This window comes from Schistocerca americana, chromosome 2 (genome assembly GCF_021461395.2).
Source record: "Schistocerca americana isolate TAMUIC-IGC-003095 chromosome 2, iqSchAmer2.1, whole genome shotgun sequence".
Lineage (NCBI taxonomy): Eukaryota > Metazoa > Arthropoda > Insecta > Orthoptera > Acrididae > Schistocerca > Schistocerca americana.
In genome coordinates this window covers 906920404-906947811 of record NC_060120.1, presented here as the reverse complement: position 1 = coordinate 906947811, position 27408 = coordinate 906920404, and the positions used below count along the sequence as shown (strand labels likewise).

At 38.2% G+C, this 27408-nt stretch overlaps 1 protein-coding gene across 2 annotated transcripts in view; it reads right to left on the bottom strand.

Moving 5' to 3' along the window:
* The window catches only part of LOC124595918 (neither inactivation nor afterpotential protein C), a 386219-nt gene that overhangs the window by 121898 nt on the left and 236913 nt on the right, over positions 1–27408 (bottom strand). For both annotated transcript variants that reach the window (XM_047134827.1, XM_047134829.1), the window contains exons 18-19: positions 23246–23395; positions 16479–16588 (exon numbers count right to left, since the gene is read on the bottom strand). In XM_047134827.1, coding sequence (XP_046990783.1) covers positions 16479–16588; positions 23246–23395 — 260 coding nt within the window. The remainder of the gene's footprint in view (positions 1–16478; positions 16589–23245; positions 23396–27408) is intronic.

The window sequence follows — 27408 nt, the reverse complement described above, 5'->3', positions numbered from 1 at the left end:
TGTGCACTTCACAAAATGCAGAAAAATGGTACTCTGTGATTACAATATCAGTGAGCCACATCTGGAATCAAACTCATAGAAACACCTGCATGTAATAATTTTTGGGGTTATGAAATGGAATGAGTATAATGGGAAGGACCTTCTGTCAAACATTTTACAGTGGTTTGCTAAGTACATATGTAGATGTAGGTCTTGTTGAGAAAAACTTACTGTGCCTTATTGAAAAATTCTAATAATACATGGATGATAGAACCATACGAAGTTCATTCTTATCTTGTCAATAACACACTTGCCATTTGCCACTTCTGATGACAAACTTCTCCATACAAAGATTCTTTAAATACATTTTCCTATTAGTCAACGCTTGTTTACAGCACTGACAGGAGAAAAAAGTAGTGATTTCATGGTGCATTACCTTGGCAAACTTCACTTGTATCTACACATACACACACACACACACACACACACACACACACACACACACACACACACACACACAAAATGCACCACCCTGGTTTCCAGAACTCTTGAAGATAGATGTTGACTGTGGATATTGTATCACAGACACAGTCCCTTTGACTGTTCTGAGATCTCACTAAACCCACCCAAAGATGTAAACAACCGTGCATGAGGAGCACCTATTAGACGGAGGGGTCCGACGGCTGATCAGTTCTAGTCATTCCACCAGGAAGGAGGTACCCGGGTTGTGTTGTCTGTAGTTCAACTATGCCTAGACAGTCAAAACCACAGCTTGATTGCATTTGCAGTGTTACTTTGTGCCTGGAAGGGCTCTCAACAAGAGAAGTGTCCAGGCGTCTTGGAGTGACCCAAAGCCATTTTGTTCGGACATGGAGGAGATACAGAGAGACAGGAACTGTCGATGACATGCATTGCTCATGCTGCCCAAAGGCTACTACTGCAGTGGATGACCACTACCTACAAATTATGGCTTAGAGGAACCCTGATAGCAATTCCACCAAGTTGAATAATGCTTTTCGTGCAGCCACAGAATGTCATGTTACAACTCAGCTGTGCTCAATAGGCTGCATGATGCACAACTTCACTCCTGACGTCCATGGGTTTTAAATTGTAAGATATTTCCAGGGGCAGATGGGGACCCTGACCATAATTTATTGTGAATGAACTGTAGACTAAAACTGAAGAAACTGCAAAAAGTTAGGAATTTAAGGAGATGGGACCTGGATAAACTGAAAGAACCAGGGGCTGTAGAGAGTTTCAGAGAGAGCATTAGGGAATCGTTGACAAGAACTAGGGGAAAGAGATACAGTAGAAGAAGAATGGGAAGCTTTGTAAGATGAAATAGTGAAGGCAGTAGAGGATCAAGCAGGTAAAAGGACAAGACCTAGTAGAAATCCTTGGGTAACAGAATAGATATTGAATTTAATTGATGTAAGGAGAAACTATAAAAATCCAGTAAATGTAGCAGGCAAAAAGGAATACAGACTTTATAATGGTACAGCTCCCTAAAATTTCAAATCAACATTATGCTACCAGTTCAATATCATATACTATCTGTATAATTAAGTAGGTATCCTACAGTTCTGTATGTCCTAAAGTCTATATAAGTAAATGTAACATTCTGGATTCATCACCAAGTACATTCCTAATTGTTAACTGACTGACATTATTAATCAGAACCTGTGCCTATGCCAAATTAGTCATCATTTCATAAAATTGTAGTGAGCATTCTGTATTAGTAAATAATTAAAGACTGCAGAAATATTGGTATGAAAAATCAAGACTTTTAATTGACAGAATGGTAATTTAAAAAATCCGATAGCAGAAACAGCTTATATGTTATTACCAAGTGAGGTTTTTCATTCGTTATTTATTTTTATAACCTCCTTTGTAATTAATATTTTTTGTAATTACATTTTTAATCAATTCTGCATTGTTTACACCACCCTACTTCCTGATTTCTAGAATTTGAGGACATATTTCTGAATTTTAGGTATGTAATCAGATAAAGCATGAGTTCTGTTGTATTAATAAATGTCAGTAACAAAATCCATACTGTAACTAATTACGAAATAAAATAATATGAAAGACATTATTGTAATTAAAGTTCAGTTTGACTTTCATATTTAAAATCACAGATGATACTATAAAAGTTATGTCATTCAATTTTGTACCATTTTACACATTATTCGGCTGTAATATGAGTTTCTTTACGTTTTGTAAATTTTAATTGTAACATCAAAATTGTACCAAATTAATTATGGGTTATTTTGAAATTCATTGTTAAAAATCTATATAAAGGAATGTTGCAGTGTTGCTTGCTCTCAGTTTCTTTTGTCTCAGTCTTAGTGTTTTATCTCAGTACGTTTTGTCTTGACGTGCTTTGGTAATGCTGTTTATATCATGTGGAGATCAAATAAATGATGATTAAATTGAAAATGCACGTGACTCTTTTTATCACATAGTAGCCACGTGCAAATACAAAACCAGGCAAATTTAAAAAGAAGAATTCGACAACATGAAGGCAGCAGCAAAAACAACAGGTTATGTATAATTTTAGTGTGATTTCCAGTCATATTGATATTGCTCAGAGTATTGAAAACTGTGTTTGTTACAGTAGAAGAGCTGCTTGGACCATATGAGTTTGACTTTAGATATTTATTATATAAGATAGGGTGGTAGAGTTACAATGTCTCAAAAATGAGATCGACAGGAAGTGCAAAATGGCTAAGCAGAGATGGCTAAGAGACAAATATAAGGATGTAAAAGCATGTATCTCTAGGGGTAAGACAGACACTGCCTACAGGAAAATTAAAGAGATCTTTAGAGAAAAGACAACTACCGGTATGAATATCAAGAGCTCAGATGGAAAACCAGTCCTAAGCAAAGAAGGGAAAGCAGAAAGGTGGAAGGGCTATACAGAGGGTCTATACAAGGGTGATGTACTTGAGGGCATTATTATGGAAATGGAAGAGAACATAGATGAAAATGAAATGGGAAATATGATACTGTGTGAAGAATTTGACAGAGCACTGAGAGTCCTAAGTCGACACAAGTCAAAAAGTAGACAACATTCCATTAGAACTACTGACAGCCTTGGGAGATCCAGATGTGACAGAATTCTACCATCTGGTTAGCTAGATGTATGAGACAGGCAAAATACCCTCAGACTCCAAGAAGAATATAATAATTCCAATCCCAAATAAAGCAGGTGTTGACAGGTGTGAAAATTACCCAACTATCAGTTTAATTAGTCATGCTTGCAAAATACGAACATGAATTCCTTGCAGACAAATGGGAAAACAGGTAGAAGCCAACCTCAGGAAAGATCAGTTTGGATTCCGTAGAAATGTTGGAACACGTGAGGCAATACTGACCCTACAAGTTATCTTAGAAGATAGGTTAAGGAAAGGCAATCTATGTTTCTAGCATTTGTAGACTTACAAAAAGATTTTGAGAATGTTGACTGGAATACTCTCTTTCAAATTCTGAAGGTGTCAGGGGTCAAATACAGGGAGCAAAAGGCTATTTACAATTTGTACAGAAACCAGATGGCAGTTGTAAGAGTCGAGGGGTACAAAAGGGAAGCAGGGTTGTAGCCTATCTCTGATGTTATTCAATCTGTATATTGAACAAGCAGTAAAAGAAACAAAATAAAAAGTTTGGAGTAGGGATTAAAATCCATGGAGAAGAGATATAAACTTTGAGGTTCACCAACAACATTGTAATTCTGTCAGAGACAGTAAAGTACCTGGAAGTGCAGCTGAACAGAATGGACAGTGTCTTGAAAGGAGGATATAAGATGAACATCAACAAAATCAAAATGAGGATAATGGATTGTAGTGGAATTAAACCAGGTGATGCTAAGGGAATTAGATTATTAAATGAAACACTCAGAGTAGTAAATGAGTTTTGCTATTTGTGAAGCAAAATAACTGATGACTGTCAAAGTAGTGAGGATATAAAATGTAGACTGGCTATGGCAAGTAAAGCAGTTCTGAAGAAGAGAAATTTGTTAACATAGAGTATAGATTTAAGTGTCAGGAAGTCTTTTCTGGAAGTATTTGTATGGAGTGTAGTCGTATATGGAAGTGAAACATGGATGATAAATAGTTTGGACAAGAAGAGAATAGAAGCTTTTGAAATGTGGTGCTACAGAATAATGCTGTAAATTTGATGGGAAGATCATGTAACTAATGAGGAGGTATTGAACAAAATTTGTGGGACAACTTGACAGGAAGGGATCGGTTGGTAGGACATAGTCTGAGGCATCAAGGGATCACAAATTAGTACTGGAGGGCAGTGTGGAGGATAAAAATCTTAGACGGAGACTAAGAGATGAATACACTAAGCAGATTTGGAAGGATGTAGGTTGCAGTAGGTACTTGGAGATAAAGAAGCTTGCACAGGTTACAGTAGCATGGAGTGCTGCATCAAACCAGTCTCTAGGCTGAACAACACAACAACATAAAAGTAGCTGGATTACAAAGAAAAACACAAGTGATAAGATAGATAGGGTAACAGGCATGTAGTGGAAAGAAATGATGCATTCATTGGTAGGAGAATGAAAATGTTGAAAACTAAGGAGACAGAAGAAGCTACTGGAGAAAGGCACGGCAAAGACATACTGAGATATACAATAGACAGAGCTAAATACCAGTGTGTCATCAACAGCAATAGGACCTCTCAGAGCACTTACTATTTTAAAGTGCATTAGGCAGCACAGGGAAGACAGAACCTGTCTGTTCCATTTTTAATAAATCTTATGACACTGACTTAGCTAAGGAAGTATAGTGTACAGCTCTGCCAGACCAATTCTAAGGATAATAAATCAGATATTTTAGGCTATCAGTTGTAGCATTTTGGACCATCCACATTCCCTGCCTAATTGTGATTAAGTGTAACTTCTCATGGTGTGTTAAGAACAAATGTGCTTGTACATGCACAGACTTGAATACCACGCCATATCTTTGCTTTCCCACTTTAAAAGACTGTGTAACAACCACCAACGTGCAATGGAGCATTTTGAGATATGCACAAAGGCCATTTAGAAATGAATGTGCTGCAATGGTGATGTTTGACACCTTTTTAAAATGCTTGAGATTAGACTAGACTGTGTTCTAAACTTAATACACATAAATGTAATTTTTAATGCTGCATTTTAAGGTATTTTGGATGAGTACAGCAGTTTTCTTATAGTGCATGCTGTCAATTCAAAGCAAGGAACACTCTCAAATGCTCAGTAATATTCCCCAACAATATCTTCAAGTTTTGAAGTCCCATGAATTTACAGAGTGAAGTTCTGAGCAGATCCAGTCCTAAAGGCAGTGGAGCAAACAGTGCACCCATGAGGAAGAAACCTCTCATTTGCTCCATATCACTAAGTGCCCTATAAAAAACTGCAGCAAATGTACCCAGCAAAGAAAAACAACCCAAAATATCAATGCCTCATTTATCCTACTTCAATTGAATAACAGCTCCACATCATTCAGCGTGATATGAGGACACATACAAATTTGAGAAAAGAAGCAAGAAGGTTATAGCTGCCAAGGAGGCCTGCAGATATTGTAATGTGACACAATTTGTCTTTTCCAGACTGCTATATCACTATTCATACAGAGAGCCAAGCAGTTTCAGGATAAGGCCATACTGGTTTATGATGCATAAAAATAATTACATGTTACATTTTAACAGATTGTATTTCATATTCTGACAAGATTTCAGCTGTAAATGTAAGTGGAAAAGTGATCTCTAACTTTTAGTAAACAGTAATTGTGGTCTGGATTTTGAAATTACATTTGCCCTCAGGATACAGTACCTAACCAAATTTTTACGTTGGAAGTATTAGTATGTTGCAGAGTGTCTGGATAATCAGTTTTTGGACATTACACAGCCAGCAAAGTATTTTTCATTGTAGCATATGTGCGCTTCCTCTATTGAATTTATCTGTTAATGTAGTTTTAGGAATTTACTGATTACAATATACACTGATGGAAAAAAATAATTTCAGCACCAAGAAGGAATTATGCAACGTAAAAGTTAGGAGGCACGTTTCTACATCTGAAAGATGATGTCTGTTCAAGTTTCATGCCACTCACATAAGAGTGGGTGCTAGTAGTACCACTGTGAGAATGCAAATCAGCTTTTCTTTAAATACAAACTGTAATGATCATTAGTGTTAGTAATCTTGTGTTTGGATGTGGTACTTAATTTTAGCCTAGAATGCCTTTAAGGCAACAAAGACGTCATTATCAACACCTCACTCAGCACTGAGTTTGAAAGTCATGTAGTAGGGCTAAGAGAAACTGGATGTGCCTTCCATGATACTACAGAAAGACTTGGCAGGAATGTAGCCACTGTACATGATTTCTGACAGTGGTGGTCACAAGAATGTACGATCACAAGAGGACCAGGCTCTGGACAACCTCATGATACTACTGAGAAGGAAGATCATCATGTTAAGCATATGGCTCTGGCACATCATACTGCACCTGCAACAGCTATTTAACTAGTAGTTGGAACCACAATGACACAATGAACTGTCACAAAACAGTTGCTCTCAATACAGCTCCATGCTGGATGTCCTGTAGCATACATTTCACTGACCCCAACCACCACTATTTGCGACTTCAGTAGTGTCAAGTGAGAGCTCACTGGAGGGCAGGGCAGAAATCTGTTGTGTTTCCTGATGAAAGCTGGTTCTACCATGATGCCAGTGATGACCATGTTTTGGTTAGAAGGAGTCCAGTTGAGGGCCAATAACCAATCTTGTAGTGAAGTCAAAGTAGATACTCTGTGTGAATTAGTATGGGTGGAGGTTATACTTAACAGCCGAACTAAGTTAATAATTGGCTCCTTCTACTGACCCCCCAGTCTCCGATGATATAGTTGCTGAACAGTTCCGAGAAAATTTGAGTCTCGTAACAAATAAATACCCCACTCATATGGTTATAGTTGATGGGGACTTCAACCTTCCCTCGATATGTTGGCAAAAATACTTGTTCAAAACCGATGGTAGGCAGAAAACATCTTCCGAGATTGTCCTAAATGCTTTCTCCAAAAATTATTTCGAGCAGTTAGTCCATGAACCCACGTGAATTGTAAATGGTTGCGAAAACACACTTGACCTCTTAGCCACAAACAATCCAGAGTTAATAGAGAGCATCATGACTGATACAGGGATTAGTAATCACAGGGTCGTTGTAGCTATGCTCAATACCATTTCTTCCAAATCCACCAAAAACAAACGCAAAATAATTTTATTTAAAAAAGCAGATAAAGTGTCACTAGAAGCCTTCCTAAGAGACAATCTCCATTCCTTCCGAACTGACTATGCAAATGTAGACGAGATGTGACTCAAATTCAAAGATATAGTAGCAACAGCAATTGAGAGATTCATACCTCATAAATTGGTAAGAGATGGAACTGATCCCAAATGGTACACAAATCAGGTCCGAACGCTGTTGCAGAGGAAACGGAAAAAGCATGCGAAGTTCAGAAGAACACGAAATCCCGAAGATTGGCTAAAATTTACAGACACGCGAAATTTCGCACGGACGTCAATGTGAGATGCCTTTAATAGGTTCCACAACGAAACATTGTCTCAAAATTTGGTAGAAAATCCAAAGAAATTCTGGTCGTATGTAAAGTACACAAGCGGCAAGACACAGTCAATACCTTCGTTGCACAGTGCCGATGGTACTGTTACCGATGACTGTGCCGCTAAAGCGGAGTTATTGAATGCAGTTTTCTGAAATTCCTTCACCAGGGAAGACAAATGGAATATTCCAGAATTAGAAACATGAACAGCTGCCAGCATGAGTTTCTTAGAAGTAGATACCTTAGGGGTTGCGAAGCAACTCAAATCGCTTGATACGGGCAAGTCTTCAGGTCCAGATTGTATACCGATTAGGTTTCTTTCAGATTATGCTGATACAATAGCTCCCTACTTGGCAATTATATACAACCGCTTGCTCACCGATAGATCTGTACCTACAGATTGGAAAATTGTGCAGGTCACACCAGTGTTTAAGAAGGGTAGTAGGAGTAATCCATCGAACTACAGACCTATATCATTGACGTCGGTTTGCAGTAGGGTTTTGGAGCATATACTGTATTCAAACATTATGAATCACCTTGAAGGGAACAATCTATTGATACATAATCAGCATGGTTTCAGAAAACATCATTCTTGTGCAACACAGCTAGCTCTTTATTCGCACGAAGTAATGGCCACTATCGACAGGGGATCTCTGGTTGATTCCGTATTTCTGGATTTCCGGAAAGCTTTTGACACCATTCCTCACAAGTGAGTTCTAATCAAGCTGCGGGCCTATGGGGTACCATCTTAGCTGTGTGACTGGATTCGTGATTTCCTGTCAGGAAGGTCGCAGTTCGTAGTAATAGACGGCAAATCATCGAGTAAAGCTGAAGTGATATCAGGTGTTCCCCAGGGAAGCGTCCTGGGACCTCTGCTGTTCCTGATCTATATAAGTGACCTGGGTGACAATCTGAGCAGTTCTCATAGGTTGTTCACAGATGATGCTGTAATTTACTGTCTAGTAAGGTCAACTGAAGACCAGTATCAGTTGCAAAGTGATTTTGAAAAGATTGCTGTATGGTGTGGCAGGTGACAGTTGACGCTAAATAACGAAAAGTGTGAGGTGATCCACATGAGTTCCAAAAGAAATCCGTTGGAATTCGATTACTCGATAAATAGTACAATTCTCAAGGCTGTCAATTCAACTAAGTACCTGGGTGTTAAAATTACAAACAACTTCAGTTGGAAAGACCACATAGATAATATTGTGGGGAAGGTGAGCCAAAGGTTGCGTTTCATTGGCAGGACACTTTGAAGATGCAACAAATCCACTAAAGAGACAGCTTACACTACACTCGTTTGTCCTCTTTTAGAATACTGCTGCACGGTGTGGGATCCTTACCAAGTGGGATTGACGGAGGACATCGAAAGGGTGCAAAAAAGGGCAGCTCGTTTTGTATTATCACGTAATAGGGGAGAGAGTGTGGCAGACATGATACGCGAGTTGGGATGGAAGTCACTAAAGCAAAGACGTTTTTCGTCACGGCGAGATCTATTTACGAAATTTCAGTCACCAACTTTCTCTTCTGAATGCGAAAATATTTTGTTGAGCCCAACCTAGATAGGTAGGAATGATCATCAAAATAAAATAAGAGAAATCAGAGCTCGAACAGAAAGGTTTAGGTGTTCGTTTTTCCCGTGCGCTGTTCGGGAGTGGAATGGTAGAGAGATAGTATGATTGCGGTTCGATGAACCCTCTGCCAAGCACTTAAATGGGAATTGCAGAGTAGTCATGTAGATGTAGATGTAGATGAATCTGTCTGTGTGCTGGACACAGTGGACCTACACCTGTGGTTATGGTCTGAAGTGTAATTTTGTATGACAGAAGAAGCACTCCTTTGGTTATCCCATGCACTCTGACTGAAAATTTGTATATCAATCTGGTGATTCAACCTGGTGTGCTGCAGTTCATGAACAGCTTTCCAGCAGATGTTTATCAACAGGATAACACTTGCCCACACACTGCTGTTATTCCCAACATGCTGTACAGAGTGTGGACATGTTGCCTTGGCCTGCTCAATCACCAGATGTGTCTAAAATCAAGGACATTTGGGACATCATCAGATGCCAGTTCCATTATCATCCACAAACATCATTAACTCTCCCTGTACTGATTAACAAGTGCAACAAACATGGAACTCCATCCCACAGACTGACATTTGGCACCTGTGCAACACAATGCTTGCATGTCTGCATGCTTGCTTTCAACATTCTGGCAGTTACACCAATTATTAATGTACCAGCATTTCACATCTGCAATGGTTTATCTCATGTTTATATTAACCTGTGATCTTTCAGTGTTACTCACTTAAATATTTATCTAGACCAATGTATTCCGGGAATTTCATTACTGTGATCTTTCAATGTTAATCACTTAAATATTTACCTAGACAAATGCATTCCGGAAATTTCATTACTCAATGTTAATCAAGTTTTGTTGCCACACTTTTTTCTGTCAGTCTAAAATGTAGGCATTTATCTGAACGTTCTAGGAAACATTCATATTGAGGGGAAGTTTTTAAGTTTTTTTCCTATTTTAAGCACACCCACTCATAAGATTTTATGTATCTTCATCATCAGCATCATCAGAGCAGTTACCTAATTTAGTTGTGAAGAAGAAAAATAAAAGAAGAAGAAGTAGAAAAATGCTCACAGTAATTAAGTCTGTTACTTTTATATTGTTTTCTGTTACTTAACTCATATTTGTTTATAGTTTCATCCTAGAATGCCTATTATTTTATTATTAGAGTTGGTTGTTATTCCATTCAGATACTGATTATAATTCCTCAATATATCTTTTACACCCTTTCCATTGACTTGCTCCACACCTGTGAAAATTATTCTTCATGTTGAATTTTGTGGACTGAGTCTATGAGAAGGAAATATGAATAGTTGAAAAAAAAACTTATATATAGAATTTCATGTTCACATTTATCAGGTTGTGGTCATCTCTCATGAACATAACAAATTCTCATATTTGCAGTAATTATATGACTTAATATAAAGTGTGTGGACCATTGATATATATTCATTTACTGTTCATAGCACTTATTAATGATGCAAGCAAAATAATACTAGGAATTGCTACTTGTAATTACTCCACAGAAATGCATCTTATCTCAACATATGACTCCTCTCAGTATGTTCAACATCCCTGAAGATTCTGTTATGGTACGGATTTCATGAACAGAGTGAGTGAGAGTGAAAGATGAATAGCTTTAACAATCCTGTACAGCATTTAATTTTTACTGTTGTGTAAACTGCTATAGATGGGCCAGTTTCTCTCACATGTAGTAAATATGTGAGTTCAGTGTAAACATAGAAATACCAACTGGTAAGAAAAAGCTTAACAGCAACACACATTTTATATATTAATATTGTTGCAAAACAAGCATTTGTTGTGCCCACAGTACTAATTTTGGAATAACTTGACATGAAACACATTTTGTTTGTTTACTGGTTTATTATACAGTAAAAATCAAATAGTGCTATGAAACACTATTTAAAAAGATTTTTCATTTTAATGCTGTCTACCTAATTTTATGTACTGGAAACTCACTATAAGACAGCTATTGACTGTAAATGTATGTGTAAAACAGAATAAAATATGGTGATTAATGTTACACACATAGCAATACCTAACCAAAAGAAGAAAATGAAATGAAGCTGTTAATAATAACAGTTTCATGTAGATCAGCAGACTGGTGCATCTTTCAATTCGATGCCACTACAGTGACTTGTGTGCCCCTAACATACCCCAGTAATCCTATAGGGGATAGTGGACCTACAGTTTAACATAGAATCAAAACCACATGCTGTTCCTGGTTAATCTTCTCATCATTAAAAGGTGAAGTCTAGGTTAAAGAAAACTGAAAAGGTTCTGTGGTTCAACTGGTGTCCAGTCCCACTACCTCTTGATTTCAAGGCATATGCATACCTCTAGACCATCAAGCCAACAATGAATCCATGGAAACATTTATTGTTGGCCTTATTCATGCTGTTTTCACATTAATTTTACCAGGAAAAGAAGAATGAGTGACAAGAGCTGACACAAGTTTGTGGTGGTTATCGACTGCAAGAGTCGACAGCCTCATCTTTGAGAATGAACTTCTTTGAAAACTGTTGATCACAATGAGTCCCGAACTCTGTATTTGAGCAGATGTGTTTGTACTGACACGATCAGAATAAAGTTAATTCATTATAAACGAGCAAATACTTAATGTTGGGTTCGATATCACCGTACGTAACATCTTGATCCCAACACTGGTGACCCCGACACTCACGAACACTGCTTACAATGCCAGAAATGTGTACTGGAACATAGCCATGGACAAAATACAGCAACCCTTTGTTGGATTTCTACGTCTATTGACTTCGCATCACACCGCATCTGGATGCAGTGTACAGGAAGTGTAATTAGTGTGTAAATTCCCGACTCTTGTGTGAATCGAGCTTTTTGGTAACTTTTGTCACCACCTCACACATCAACAATGCGACCGAGGCGCACACATTGTCCATCAAAACCCACTCAGCGCGTTGGTAATTTCACTTCTGGACAGAGCAGTGCTCCTTTGCTGATTAATTTGGACAATTTTGACTTGCTTTTGTGTGATGAATTAACTTTGTTCAGTGCTTCAATAATGGACAATCATACCAAACAATGGACTGCAACAAATGGGGACTACGTTGCAAATCCCAGTTCACACGAACACCGAACTATGGCTAAATTGCATGCCTGGTCGAATTCACGGGAACAATTTCATCAAGGACACCCTACCGATGAACGACAATGCACCAATTACACCAACGACAATGCCAGCTGTTTCTCAGTGCAACACTGAACGTGCCACACCTCCCTCTACGCAGCACCTGAGCCACACTCTGCCTGACCGCTACTGACAGCGACATCACGGCCGCCACCTGCTTGCTCACTGACTTCGACCCAGTGAAAACAAACAGCTGTGTGACATGTGATCCCGCCACAGCTACCGCACCCGCATCTTGTCAACAACTCACCGACACTATGCACACTTACTGCCCGGCGTTCACTACTCGATCGCACCCGCAACTTGTTCACCCATCCCAGAAGACGATTTCAGCCGTATCAATGCTTCATACAGCAGTGAACGTGTTCTCACTCCACTGCTACTGACTACTGAGTTTCACATTCACGATCGCACACACGATCTCTTCTACTCGAACTGTTTCGTCAATACTGTGCTGCCGACCTTGTCTTGTACGCCAGGTTACCCTTTGATAGAGACAGATTCCGATTTTGACCCCATCTTACTCAGTGATACACAGCAGACTACTTCACGACATACATTTTTGCCTGAACAACTGTGACAGCTACATGAGCAAATTGCGACATACAACTTGTTGGCACAAGATCAGTTATACATGCTGCAGTCGACACTGACCGAGCACGACATGCAACGAGATGCTCCTGTGATTGTTCCACCTCCGACTGCTGACGTTCCTTTGCCGTTACTACCAGCTACAACTAATACCCTGACGATCACGCTACATGGATCTATGTCCCAGATGTCAGAACTGTCATCATCATGCTGCCTCAAGTGGAAATTCTACGTTACTGATGTGATACAAGCAACTTATTTACGCCACTGCCACCCTTCCTTGGTAGTTCCAGACACTTCGTTTCTGTACCACAGCATAACCAGCTCCATTCCAGTGCCACTTGCTTTGCAGCCCTCTTCACTACGTCCACAATGTTCAACCAACACATCTGCTGTTTCTGCTTCAACGAGTGAGCATCTTTCCGCTCCGACACACAACCTTGTAGCAGTTTCGCACGAGCAGCTTGCAGCCTTATGACTCGACCACAGTGCTGACAGTGACAGCACACACGCAGCGCCAGTTCCATCGAACTGTGTCGCCTCTCCGCCATAGACCAGTAGTTCATCCACTGATTTGACTTCTTCACATTCACATTATGCTGTTGCCATGCCTCATGTACAGTGCTCAAGGCCACGCCCCCCAACCTTCGATCACAGCTGTTTCGCACATCAAAACACCAACACTGTCACTTCCGCTTGGAACATCTTGCCATCTACCGCTGTAACACACTCACCGTCCACGGACTCTGAGGTGACACTTCTGTCTACACTGAAGTCATCTGCCGCCAAGGTCAGTCATGTGCAGCTCGCTGTTTTTTCCCCTGCTGTGTCATCAAGCACCTCTATAACTCCGTCAGTGCGGCGAGTGTTGCTCATCCGGCATCTCTTATGCAACCTGTTAAGCCACAGCATGCTTGCTCCTATATGTCATACGGCCAATAACAAACTGTTACCGGACACGTTGCACTTACCGCGGTGCTTGCAGGCAAATACTTTGGCAATACATTGCATCGCATCTTCTACGCACTCCGTGCCTCTGATCGGATCAAAACCCCGCTGCACCGCACAGCTTCGGCACGACGATGTTCTCCCCACCGACACACCGCCATCTTCTGCTTCCACCGTGCCATCAGCAGCATGGCACAGTCAACCTGTGGACACCTTCCGTGCCTCCTTCCCTCCGCTGGTCGTGCCTACCAAGACATCGAGAAATGGTCCGATCGCGCCTTGCACTAGCGCCTGCCACGACACGATCTTTGAAAACTGTTGATCTCAATGTGTTCCGAACTCTGTATTTGAGTGGATGTGTTTGTATCCACATGATCAGAATAAAGTTAATTCATTATAAACGAGGGAATACTTAATGTTGGATTCGATATTACCGTATGTAACATCTCGATCCCCACAAGTTCATGGCAGCAGTAATGGATGAACAGACCAGGCTTGAGGGCCTTGGAACAACACTTATTAAAAAGACCTAGATGATACTACAATGGAATTACGAAGTTTGATTTTATAGTTTCCTTTCTGTATTCACTGACTCATCATAGCTGCATCAGATTTGGATATTCTTTGGTTCAGTTTGGGGTGACTGATTATTAGTGTTTCGTACTATTTTTCATGTAAGTATTCCATGTTCCAAATAAAGCTACAGCACTTTCTTTCTCCTTTGTTATCAGAAGACTGTATGATGTAGAGAAACACTAATTTTTCTCACATATTTATTTATGCATATTTTATGAACTGATTTCAGTTTAAATGACTTTCACTATGACTGCATCAACTGAAGAAATTCTGTAGTTTCTTCAACAATTATTACACTTGTCTGATACAAGTCTGAAGGAATTGCAGGGGAAAAAAGCAAGTATTCTTTATCATACTGAAAACAGTACCATATGCTGATGGTTTTTCACGATCTTTGTAAAATACCTCCAAAACCAGTGGGTGTATAATATTCGAGTTCTCAACAAAATGGCAAAGAATCAATATGATAAACAATGCTTACTTCTGAAGAAATTTAGTAGCACAAAACAGTGGCATACTTCATCATTCACTCATTTATTTTGTCAAAATAAATGCAATTCAATTTGACAGTTGAAATGTATAAATTTTATAACACGAATATTAACATCAACAGATCTTGGAGAACATTTTACAGTTAAAAAATTGTTGGCTATTTGAGACAGTGTTTTGTTACAAGTAGATGTGATTTTTAACTGCTCTTAGTTTACTACACAAATAACATAAAATAACTTTATTAACTATAACAAAATTACTATTTGTGACAGAAGAGTAAGAAGTAAGGATGGTTGATATAAATATTATTATAAGAAAAAAAAATTGATGGTACACAGGCAGAAATATTTCTTCAGATAAGCAGTCAGTAAGGGTTGTGTATTTCACTACAATTATTTATAGTGAGATTATTGAAAAAGTTTTGAGAGGCAAAAAATTGTACCAAAATATGAGATAGTTTCTGAGGGTCCACTCATTTCTGTGTAATTCCTACAAAACATTGTTACCTGTTTGGCAAAACTACAAAATATCAATCTATATGGTAATGTAAAGTCCTGGTGGAATGAAAATTAGTTATAAAGAACAATCTTTGTTTGCATAAATGCATTTTTAATGCAAATGTAGAATATTTTTAGTCTGAGGAGGAAACTAACTGTAAAATTACAGTTGGTGGCATTACACATCTCTGTGGTATGCTCATAAAAGCATAGGAACCTATGTCCTGAAAGGGTGCAGTGTGTATTTCACTTGAATCTTTCTATCCAACAGACCAGATACAACAGATCGAATGTCTACAATGCACCTAAAGAATTTTTGTGTGTATAGTGTTACCTTGTTCATGCAGAACAAAAATTAGTGTTTCACATGTAACTGTTGTTACTGTTTACCCACTTACTTCATTACTTTATATGAGCATTTTGTAATAGCTGATACTTAATGTGAGTGATGTACTCTATCTTTGAATTGTTGTACCAACAATTGTTATTTTAAAATAATATTATGTGTTTATACACAACTCTACTTTTTTGTGGCATAAAAGATTTATAGAAGAACCTAATATGTCCTTAAAATATTCCAGAATTGCTACATTCTCTCATAAGTCCATATAAAGATTGCATGTTTGTTTCTCTCTAATGTAGCTATGTACAACAACGTATAGTACCCATGACCTATACTATCAGTCAATAGAAATTTCAAGTACTGAATGTGTAACAACACATGGACTGTTAAAAACTGTCAAGTAAACTTTACTTAATCCAGCAGAGCTGCATCCTTATCTGATAATGCCTCATCATCAGATGCAGGGGAATCAGGAAGTGACTCATGTTTAGACTCTGGAAGTGATTCATCTTTTGAATCGAGAAGGGGGTCATCATTATTATCAGCTAAAGGTTCCTCCTTTGTTTCTGCAGCTCCTTGTTCATCTTTTGTTTCATTCTGTGTTTCATCTTTTGTTTCTGTTTCTGTAACAGTTGGATCCTTAGAATCTGCTAATGAATCATCTCTTGATAGTGATATTGATTTACCAGAGTCTTGGCGGAATTTCTTTAATTTGCCAGCCACATTCCTTTTAGCCAGGAAAGCTCTCATCATTGTTTGTACTTTTATTATCTTCTTGACTTGTATTTCATATGATCTGAAAATGGTGATGACAATGAATTAGTAACTTATTATATTTGAACACATACAGTTAAACAAGATTTTAATTTCGTGAAATCTTCTCGGGTGATCAGCCGAGTAAAGGCGTCGTCTTCTCGCAACGTTTCGAAGGGTTTCGTACCCATCATCTTCAAGCGAAGATGATGGGTACGAAACCCTTCGAAACGTTGCGAGAAGACGACGCCTTTACTCGGCTGATCACCCGAGAAGATTTCACGAATGGAATACGCCGAGAAAGTCTCAAATCACATTTAAGATTTTAATTGTCCTATCACATTTTGGGATACTGTCAAATGTCCATAACCTGCAGTGTGATATTTTGGTTCAGAGTGTTCTGATGATCTTCAGTAATAAACTAATGCAAATAAGCTGAGTTCCTCTATTTAAACACCCATCAACATATGCGTGGTGTACTTGCAAAGTTTTGTGAAGGTATCATTTGAGCACATGCACTACTGCTGTAAATCTGTTTGTTCCTTTGAATATGTCCAAGCTGAAGGCTCACTTTTCCATTAACATACCAATCATATTTCTTCACAGGGTTATCAGGAAAATGTTGGTTATGTAAACAGAAGGGTGTTCTTAACACAGGATTTGATGCCTGCCTTGACCAGAGGCATTTTGTCACTACATTACACAGAAATTTACAGGATTCCCTGCGAATGTGGCAAAATTTATACAGAGCAAACAACACATAGTATTCAGGAGTGCACTGTGGAACATTAGTTTCAGCCTTGCCCCCTTCAAGCTAATAAAACTGCTATTGAACAGCATTGTATTTCTAAGGGCCATTCAATATAAAACAGTACAATGAAAATTGTGGCCCATACACCAGCCTTTTTGAACACCATCAATAAGGAACTGGTATGAATTAGGCCTCTGGAAGAGCTCATCAGTCATGATTTCAGTTTCCAGTTGGGTTTTGCATGAAAGGGTAAAAAAAGGTTAGAGTTTTGCATCCCATAGACAAATAGGAAATAACATGTGGGGCACATGCTCAATTAGAGTGAGAATAGAAAAGGAAATACACCATATCCATTTTTGAAGGCATCATCCTGGTATTTCCCTTAAATTATAGACACAAATCACAGAAAAGCTAAGTAAGTATGACTATCTAATCTTGAACCACTTGAAGGGGTTTATGTATGGATATGCTCCATCCACCTGATAAAATGTGGAGTAGTAATATATCAGAGAGGGCTCAACTAGTAAAATAAAAGATAAACACAAACCAATTACAATTTTAAAATATGACCACAAAGCTAACAAACAAGTTTTACACTTAACAACACATTTGGAAGAATATGAATTATAAAAAAGTGCTAATTACACTGCTTGCTTGCATTTCTGTTTTTATTTAGACACTGTGGTGAGGAAAATTGCTATTGGTGGCTGTATTGGCTGGGAAAAAGGTGGATCTTTTCAATAGTCATTGTGAATCACTGGAAAAGATGGATATCATACCAGACAAATGTGTGGTTCTCATAGCAATGACTGTCATTGTGCATGGCAGCAGAAGAAACTGATGTTACAATGGTTCTCCATTACCTAGACTGAACTATCAGTTCCTTTCAGCTACTACAGATGTAGGAACCATCATAAAATGCTGCAGACATGAGATATGGCCTGCATTTATCATACATTTTCATTGTGATGGAACATCAGCCTACTTTTCGTCTTTAAGTAAAGCTGTTTGTGCATACTGTCATGACGTGGGCAAATGCATCATAAAATTGAAATGTAAACTATAAATGAACTAAATGTTTTATAAAAGAAAGGGGAAATTTAAAATATGTCTTACAATAAATGAGAGAGAAGACCAAAAAAATGTTTTACTCTTAAATGGAAAAAATGACTTCTGACAGTATTGTAGCACTGAATAGCTTTGGTTCTGCTGCCATGCACACTGGCAACATTCTTATGGAAGTTAACAATAACTGTCTGGTATCCAGGTTAGCCATAGCCAATGATACATAGAACCTATTTTTGCCACAGCCACTATCAAATGTCATCACCATAGTGACCACATATGTTGCATCTTTATTTATGCAAATCAAGTAAGCAATGTCAATAAGTGCCTGTTTTAAAACTGTAAACAGTTTCATTATTCTGTTGTTATCTTTTATTTGTGCTGGATGTCTTTAAGTCATGCCAGATGTATTCACAGATAATGTCATATTATTGATTTGATACACCACACTACACATGCATCCAGTAGGAAGCTGAGACTAGTGGCTGAAACAAACCAGTTTGTGCTGTATGTCATCAAAAGACACAGTTTTCTATACAACGAACATGCTTCTGGAAGTTCAGTCAATAAGGATGATTGATTTGAGTTAGAAAATGTCAACCTTTACAATGGTGGCCTCTCCATTTAACCTATTAATTTCTGGTGAAGGTGCACCTGTGCAAGTATTACCTAAACAGCAGTTTATGGTTACACTCTGGATATGATCTTAGAGGCTTAATTAGAGGAGCTCACACTACTGTTTTGTATATACTTCTAAATTTAGCTGCTTGATTATGCAGCTAGTTACAGTCAGCGCACATCTGCCATTTTATTCCTGAGATTCATTAGAAAACTCTGGATCAAAATATTTTGACAGCAAATTATGGGAATCCATAAATTTCCACTAGATTTTATGGAACAATCAATACATCAATAAAGGTTCAAATGTTACAAAACGTTTTTAATTGCTCAGTATTTGTATAATGACATAATACATTAAAGATCGGGCTATGGAACTGTTATATTTCTTGATAACAGTTATTAAAATATGTAATTTCTTAAATACTCAGGAAATTGCAGAAGAGTTATTTCCTTCATGACTAAGAGTACTTCCAGCTATTTGTGCATTATCATGTCTTGTGAAAATAATGGAGATATAATGATGTGTATCTTACTGTTCTAGGTGCATTTCAGCTTTCCTGTTTGTTCTTTATATTGCCTTCCACTTACTTACGAGACATCTGAAATCTTGTCTATTGTTGCCCATGTATTATTTCTCTGGGAAATTTCAACACATGAAAATATGTCCTACATATATTCAAGGGCAATCACCACTGAGTTATTCCTTTTCAGCTAGTGTTTTCTTTTCTTTGATTATGTGTTATTATTACTGACATCTGTTAAATTGCTGTTATATGTTTAAGGTTGAATATATTTGTAGATTCTATGGTGAAAGACTTAAAATCCAACTTTCATTTGATCCAAAATAAAAAAATTAATGAAGATAACTTACTGGGGATCTAATGAAACTGTTATATTACTATATGTTAGTATGTATGATGGCTGGTGGGTGTTAAAATACGATTTATATGATATTACTGTTATATAAATGCATTTATATACAGGAGATGCATAAATTGTGGTTTATACTTACTAAAGACTAAGGAAATCTGTAACTCTGTCATATCAGACAGAAAGTAGACCCATTTGTAATTGAAACGAATTCTCTTGTTAATTTACTGACATTATAACTATTGATCTAACATGAATCAACAGCGTATAGGCAAGAAATAAGTATGATACGATCCGTAGATGTCTAACCCAGCTCAGATGTTTTTAGTAAGGTAACTGTATGCACAAAATGATTTATTGTTCTCATTTGGTTCTCAGTTTTACATGTATGCTCTATTTCAGACTCAAAATTCTGAACCCTTAATTCGCTAATTTCTTGAGATCTGTTGATTATTTTTTGTTGTGGGTTTCACAATTATGTTTTAAAACTTTTTGTTGGGGTGATTCATTAAAACCTATCTGAAGTAAATCTCTTTTTTTGTTCATTAATTTTCTATACATTGTGTAAAGTTGGCATTTGTTTCTTCAGTTTCGCCCCTGTGATAAAGTTAGAACACTCAATGTCTTATTTTAAATTTTATAGTGGACGGTTTCTGTTTACTTCATTCATGTCTTAATAACCCAACAAGTTATACATTTCTTTGAGCTTGTAATATTGTAATTTGTTTTTAATTCGTTTTATGATTTTCATGTAACTAGTAGCTTAGTCTCGAACTTATTTCGCTTTTCTCTCTTCCTCCTTCCCCATCCCATTTATCCAGTGTGACTCCTGTTTCTCATATTTAACTGTATGATTAACCATCTTGTTTCTTAATTTTATAATCTGTCTTGTTTATTTTATTGTAATTGCCTTTGTCTCTTTTTCACTCTGGTTCTTCAGATTTAATGCAGAAGTGCTATTGTTTTGTGATACACTATATCATTTACACTTCCATCAAATGTTTCTTTTCTGTTCTTCAGATAATTCTTGCACTTACCCTGTATCTGAAAACATAATTTCTTTATGATTTTACACCATATTTTTGTAAATTTGAAAGATAACAGCTAGGACCTTCCCACTTCTTTAATTTTGATACCACCAGATTCTCACTCTTTCTCAATAATTAAAATGCTAATAATATGTCAAAAGCAATCCTAAGTACAGCCAAACATAGGAAAATTAAGCAATACAACACTCTGGAAAGTGTTATGATGAAATAAACCTGTACAAAGTTTTCCTTATGCCTCAATTAGGCACTGTAATTGGTAGCAATGTTTGAAACCATGCTGTTTACTTAAAATCACTGAAGTGTGATTATGATCACTGTCTATGACACATATTTGAAATGTGATGTTATATGAAACAAATAAATAAATAAATAAAAACAGAATTAAATTAAAATATGCATGCTAGTATGTAACTGCAAAGCTTTGTCCTGGCTATGTGAAATGTAATTGCTGTCATTAATAGGAACAATAATTGCAAATAATGTAAAGAAACTACTTTTAGGAACTTGCAGACTGTTTCCCAAAAGACTGTTATTACTAAAATAAAGTACATTTTTGTTGAAACTAGGAAACATGCAAGAAAGAAATTATATTCGATATTTTTCATGTAATCCACTAAAATGCAGTATGTATTGTTACATTTACATATCTGAGTATTTAAATTATGAATATGAATTGCATAACACCAGTCATATGCTGAGTAATGTCATTTTATTTTAGAATTTATACCATAATATTTTCTATTCTGATATGTGTCAAAATTCCTTGTATTTCATTTACTTTCTGTTTAAATAATTTTTGAGATTGTAGCAAAATGTATATAAGGCCCAGGCCTCACATTGATGTCTGTCACTTTTGTTCAATCTTTCAAGGTGGCCTCTGTGCTGATTTGATTAATAAATATGTAATCAGTAATTAGAGGCACACACTGTGCCAATTTAATTTAGTTGTACCAAGGCTCATTTCATTACTTGAATTACTTCAAGGCAGATATAAATTACGTTGAAATTCAAAATCATCAATGAATGTGATCATTTTACCCACTTAGGTCAGTTGATGTTATACCAGGATTTGGACTTACTTTTCTTATCTACAGCAACAACAACAGCAACAAATCAACTCTATAATGTACATAAATTAAGTATATGTTCAATGAGTTCACCCACTGATTCTTTTTCTGTAGATAGGCCTACCATACTGGCCATTAACTGATAACTTCAAGAATCTTTATTACAGCATTATTAAACTCAGTAACTTTATTAAGCACAGTGTATTAATTGACTTTCAAGTATTTGATCCCAGCCTAGGGAAATTTTTCAATCTGCTGATCCATTATCAACAGAAAGTCAGCCATTTGGTTATCATTTCGGGTGTTTTTGGTCACTTTTTACATCCATAAAAGTGTGCTTACAAAATTATTTTGCCTCCTGTCATTTATTTAGTTTTTTTCTCATTAAATACTGTTCAGGAAGCTAACTATAAATAGGGACAAAGGCCAGCACATTCTGTAAATTTTCTATGTCTGATAATTTGTTTCACCACTTGTTCTTTCTTTATAGCATTATTGTTCACTCTGCTTGAAAGAACATCTTTCACTCTGCGTAGAAGCTTCTTCTGTAAGTAGCCTCCTCTGTAATTAATCTGCATCATCTTGCAGTATGCTTGTCTCCCCTGTTCCTTATTGCCAACTTTCAGACTGGTTAGTTCTAGAGAAGTCTCAAACAATCTGGCGCTACAACACAAAGCTAGTGTGGACTTGAAGCTCTCAGCCAAATCATTGTCTCCCACTGTGCTACACAGCAGTGTATTTTTCAGCCATGTAGCTCTGATATTCACTTTTCCTCGCATGCCTGTTTCCTTTGTCCAATGCTTTCGGCAATAATGCTGTAATGGCACTGTGCTATTAACACAACATCATTTCCACCCTCGGTTGCACTCTCCTTTAATACTGCTGTCTCAACTGCATTCACTTGCAGCCATGATACAAAGATAGCAGAACAAAAATCTGTGTAACAAACTCAGTTCTCCAAGATAATACTTCCTGCAAAATGGACTTAATTTCACCTTTAAAGTTAGATGGAATTAAACCTTCTGCAGAATATCATATTGTACTATTTTCCCCCCACAATATTACTATGTCTGTATTCATTTAACTGAGTCATTAATACTCTTTATCTTACTATGATATGGCATTGTTTCATCAGACCTACTAAATCAAAGTGTTTTGTTATCATTTCTCTATTTCAATAAATTCTTTTGAGTTCCGTTTTCTGAATTAGCATTACTATATAGTTGCGTCTTATACTACAGGTTTTAGTGAGAACGTGGTTAAACAGTAAAGCATACCTGGCTAAGTATTCTTCATTGTAGTATTTTAGGAAAACTTTGGTTCTGCCAATTTTCCAGCCTTCCATTTTGAGTCTCACTAGCAGCAGGCGACTGTTGTCCTTTGTGACTTCAACATTTTCATCAAAGTCAAATGCCAGAAACTTGTATCTAAAACAAAAACAACAATCAAAACAATATCAAAATACATGTCTTTTTGTTGACGCTATAATATGTCAACATCAAAGATATTAAGGATGAAATACTAACTCAGCCGTATGGCAATTGGATAAGGAATGGACAATGGCCTCATTGATGAAGTCACACTGAGATTAGTTGCAGCAGTTTGATAAAAATCTAATTAAGGCAGGTTGAACTGTGATCTGAAATCAGTTTTCAGTTTTATAAGTGAACTAACACTTTCATAGAATAACGTAATTTATGCTATTATTGTTAACAGACTAGTTGCAGTTATTTTTCTACCAATTCATAGAACATTCTGTTATAAAACACTACTAGTTTGTGGGGGGAAATTAGAAGGGGAAAATAAATAAATGAATGGCTACATTATTGGTGAATCCCATGCTAACCATGTCTGAAGCATACATGGTTTATTGCCATTATCCGTTAAACAGCTCATGGTTGGATTCCTGTATACTGCAAAAAATGGTCAATTATGGTGAAAATACAGCAGTTCCCTGCTTGTTTTTGTGAAGAATAATGCAGGAAATCAAGCACTATCATTTCAAAAGCCTTACTAGCTTTTGACAAACTTTGCAGTGGAATAAACTGATGGCTCAGTTCAGTCAGTTGTGTGCCTGGTACACAGTTTTTCACATATTTTTCCCCTTCCTGCCTATGCATACACCTGCAGTAATTCTTGGCTGCATGCCATTCTGCAGTCGTACAGTCACCATGGCTGGATAGTGTGTGATCATGTGGCTATTTTAGCACTTCCTTCTGTAACATGACTGTGCTACAACACACAGCCAAAGTTTCATTGTTTTGCATAAAAGATTGTTGTTTGGAATGAACTGTAGCTATGTTGTAAATGGTTTTGAGTCCTAGTCAGCAGATTCAGTATTTTGCCACTCCCCAAGGGAAGCCCCTCACTCTCTGACTCTCTGTAATATATCAACTTTCGTATTAAGCTACATGCAGTCCCTTGATTTTTACCAGGTTCATGAATCACTTCAAAATCGAATTTGCTTAGTTTCAATGCCCACTGCGTTAATCTACTGGACTGTCCTAGCAAGCATTCAAATGCTGTGTGAGATATTATTGCCATATAGATAACAATAGAAGTGGCTCATGCCATAAATGAGGCTCAACATTTCCTTCTTCATGGTAGAATAGTTCCTCTCCACCTTATTTAACTGACATGACTCATAGGAAATCAGATGTTCCCTCCCCTCTACATCTTGAGTTAACACACAGCCCAGTTCTGGTTATAGTTGCCTATGGTGCAGGGTGGGGCTATGGGCCAGGATGGTGTGAGTGGATGGTGGAGACAAGGTGGGAGCCCAGAGAAAGGCAGCAGCAAATGTAACAGATTCTTTTATTGACACATCTGGACTGCTCAATACATTGGGTCAGTGGCTAGCTGGTCACTGAGTTCAACTGGGCTGACTGCCTGCACACCCCATATTGCTGACACAGTACTATAGCATGCCAGTGGCCTCACTATGTGAGCCAGTTATGTGAACCCCGTGCAAACATGTCACTGCTGTGGCTGCTATGGCCCGTGGTGCTGCCTGACAGTGGCTCTCTGACAGTGGTGGATGGTGGTTGGTGTGCATGGGAAGCAACCTGCTGCTCCACAGGCAGGAGTTGGGCATGTCGTTGGACATGACATGTTGTGGCCAGCTGCTCCATGGCACTATATCTGAGGAGAGGCATAATGGGCAGAACTGTTGCCATGTCACGACCTCAAACAGGTGACCTCTGCTAACCGGTCCATAAGGTGTCGTTATTTGGGCATAGCCCCATCATCCTGGCTGGGCTGCGACACAGAACAAGTCTATTATAAAAACGACCAGTACTTACAGCCAGCAGCTGTGCACTTGTTGTGCACTACTATAAGTCACATCTCTTAAAAAGCTGCTGCCACTTTCAATATGGAAATCTGCCTTGCCCCTTGCAGCACTGGTCGATACAGTACCACTGAGTTCACTGTTTCAGCAAGCTAAACTGTGTTGCAACACTGCGCTGACCTTGTTGAATTATTACAGTGACAACACCCCATGCTCACCCATCATATGTTCTGCTGCAATACTCTGCTCAGACTCACACTAATATGTCTGTATATTGCTGTTATGGTACACATTCAACTCATTTTATAATTTGGTAAATCCTATAATTGGACTAATTGGCAGTAACTCTTCCAATTTTTCAGATGCACCTTCACAATCAGATATCTAATGGAAATTATAACACTTTTTTCAATAAATGCATGAGCAGTCTTGCTATTTCCTTAAACTTAATGGTTTTTAACTCTGAAAATGACTGCAATTATTTTCCAGTCTTTGATGTTCGAGGCCGGCCGCGGTGACCGTGCGGTTCTGGCGCTGCAGTCCGGAACCGCGGGACTGCTACGGTAGCAGGTTCGAATCCTGCCTCGGGCATGGGTGTGTGTGATGTCCTTAGGTTAGTTAGGTTTAAGTACGAGGTGCATTCAAGTTCTAAGGCCTCCGATTTTTTTTCTAATTAACTACTCACCCGAAATAGATGAAACTGGCGTTACTTCTCGACGTAATCGCCCTGCGGACGTACACATTTTTCACAACGCTGACGCCATGATTCCATGGCAGTGGCGAAGGCTTCTTTAGGAGTCTGTTTTCACCACTGGAAAATCGCTGAGGCAATAGCAGCACGGCTGATGAATGTGCGGTCACAGAGAGTGTCTTTCATTGTTGGAAAAAGCCAAAAATCACTAGGAGCCAGGTCAGGTGAGTACGGAGCATGAGGAATCACTTCAAAGTTGTTATCACGAAGAAACTGTTGCGTAACGTTTGCTCGATGTGCGGGTGCGTTGTCTTGGTGAAACAGCACACGCGCAACCCTTCCCGGACGTTTTTGGTGCAGTGCAGGAACGAATTTGTTCTTCAAAACATTTTCATAGGATGCACCTGTTACCGCAGTGCCCTTTGGAACGCAGTGGGTAAGGATTACGCCCTCGCTGTCCCAGAACATGGACACCATCATTTTTTCAGCACTGGCGGTTACCCGAAATTTTTTTGGTGGCGGTGAATCTGTGTGCTTCCATTGAGCTGACTGGCGCTTTGTTTCTGGATTGAAAAATGGCATCCACGTCTCATCCATTGTCACAACCGACGAAAAGAAAGTCCCATTCATGCTACCGTTGCGCATCAACATTGCTTGGCAACATGCCACACGGGCAGCCGTGTGGTCGTCCGTCAGCATTCGTGGCACCCACCTGGATGACACTTTTGGCATTTTCAGGTCGTCATGCAGGATTGTGTGCACAGAACCCACAGAAATGCCAACTCTGGAGGCGATCTGTTCAACAGTCATTCGGCGATCCCCCAAAACAATTCTCTCCACTTTCTCGATCATGTCGTCAGACCGGCTTGTGCGAGCCCGAGGTTGTTTCGGTTTGTTGTAACACGATGTGCTGCCTTCATTAAACTGTCGCACCCACGAACGCACTTTCGACACATCCATAATTCCATCACCACATGTCTCCTTCAACTGTCGATGAATTTCAATTGGTTTCACACCACGCAAATTCAGAAAACGAATGATTGAACGCTGTTCAAGTAAGGAAAACGTCGCCATTTTAAGTATTTAAAAGAGTTCTCATTCTCGCCGCTGGCGGTAAAATTCCATCTGCCGTACGGTGTTGCCATCTCTGGGACGTATTGACAATGAACGCGGCCTCATTTTAAAACGATGCGTATGTTCCTATCTCTTTCCAGTCCGGAAAAAAAAAATCGGAGGCCTTAGAACTTGAATGCACCTCGTAGTTCTAAGCTCTAGGGGACTTATAACCTAAGATGTTGAGTCCCATAGTGCTCAGAGCCATTTGAACCATTTTTTTTTATGTTCGAAACCTCTACTAGTCCCTGATCTGTCTGCAACCATCGTGATTCATTACCTCCTGTGTAGTGCTATATTGAGAGTCAGGTATGCTGTGCATAATCTCTTAAAAACCTCACTTAATC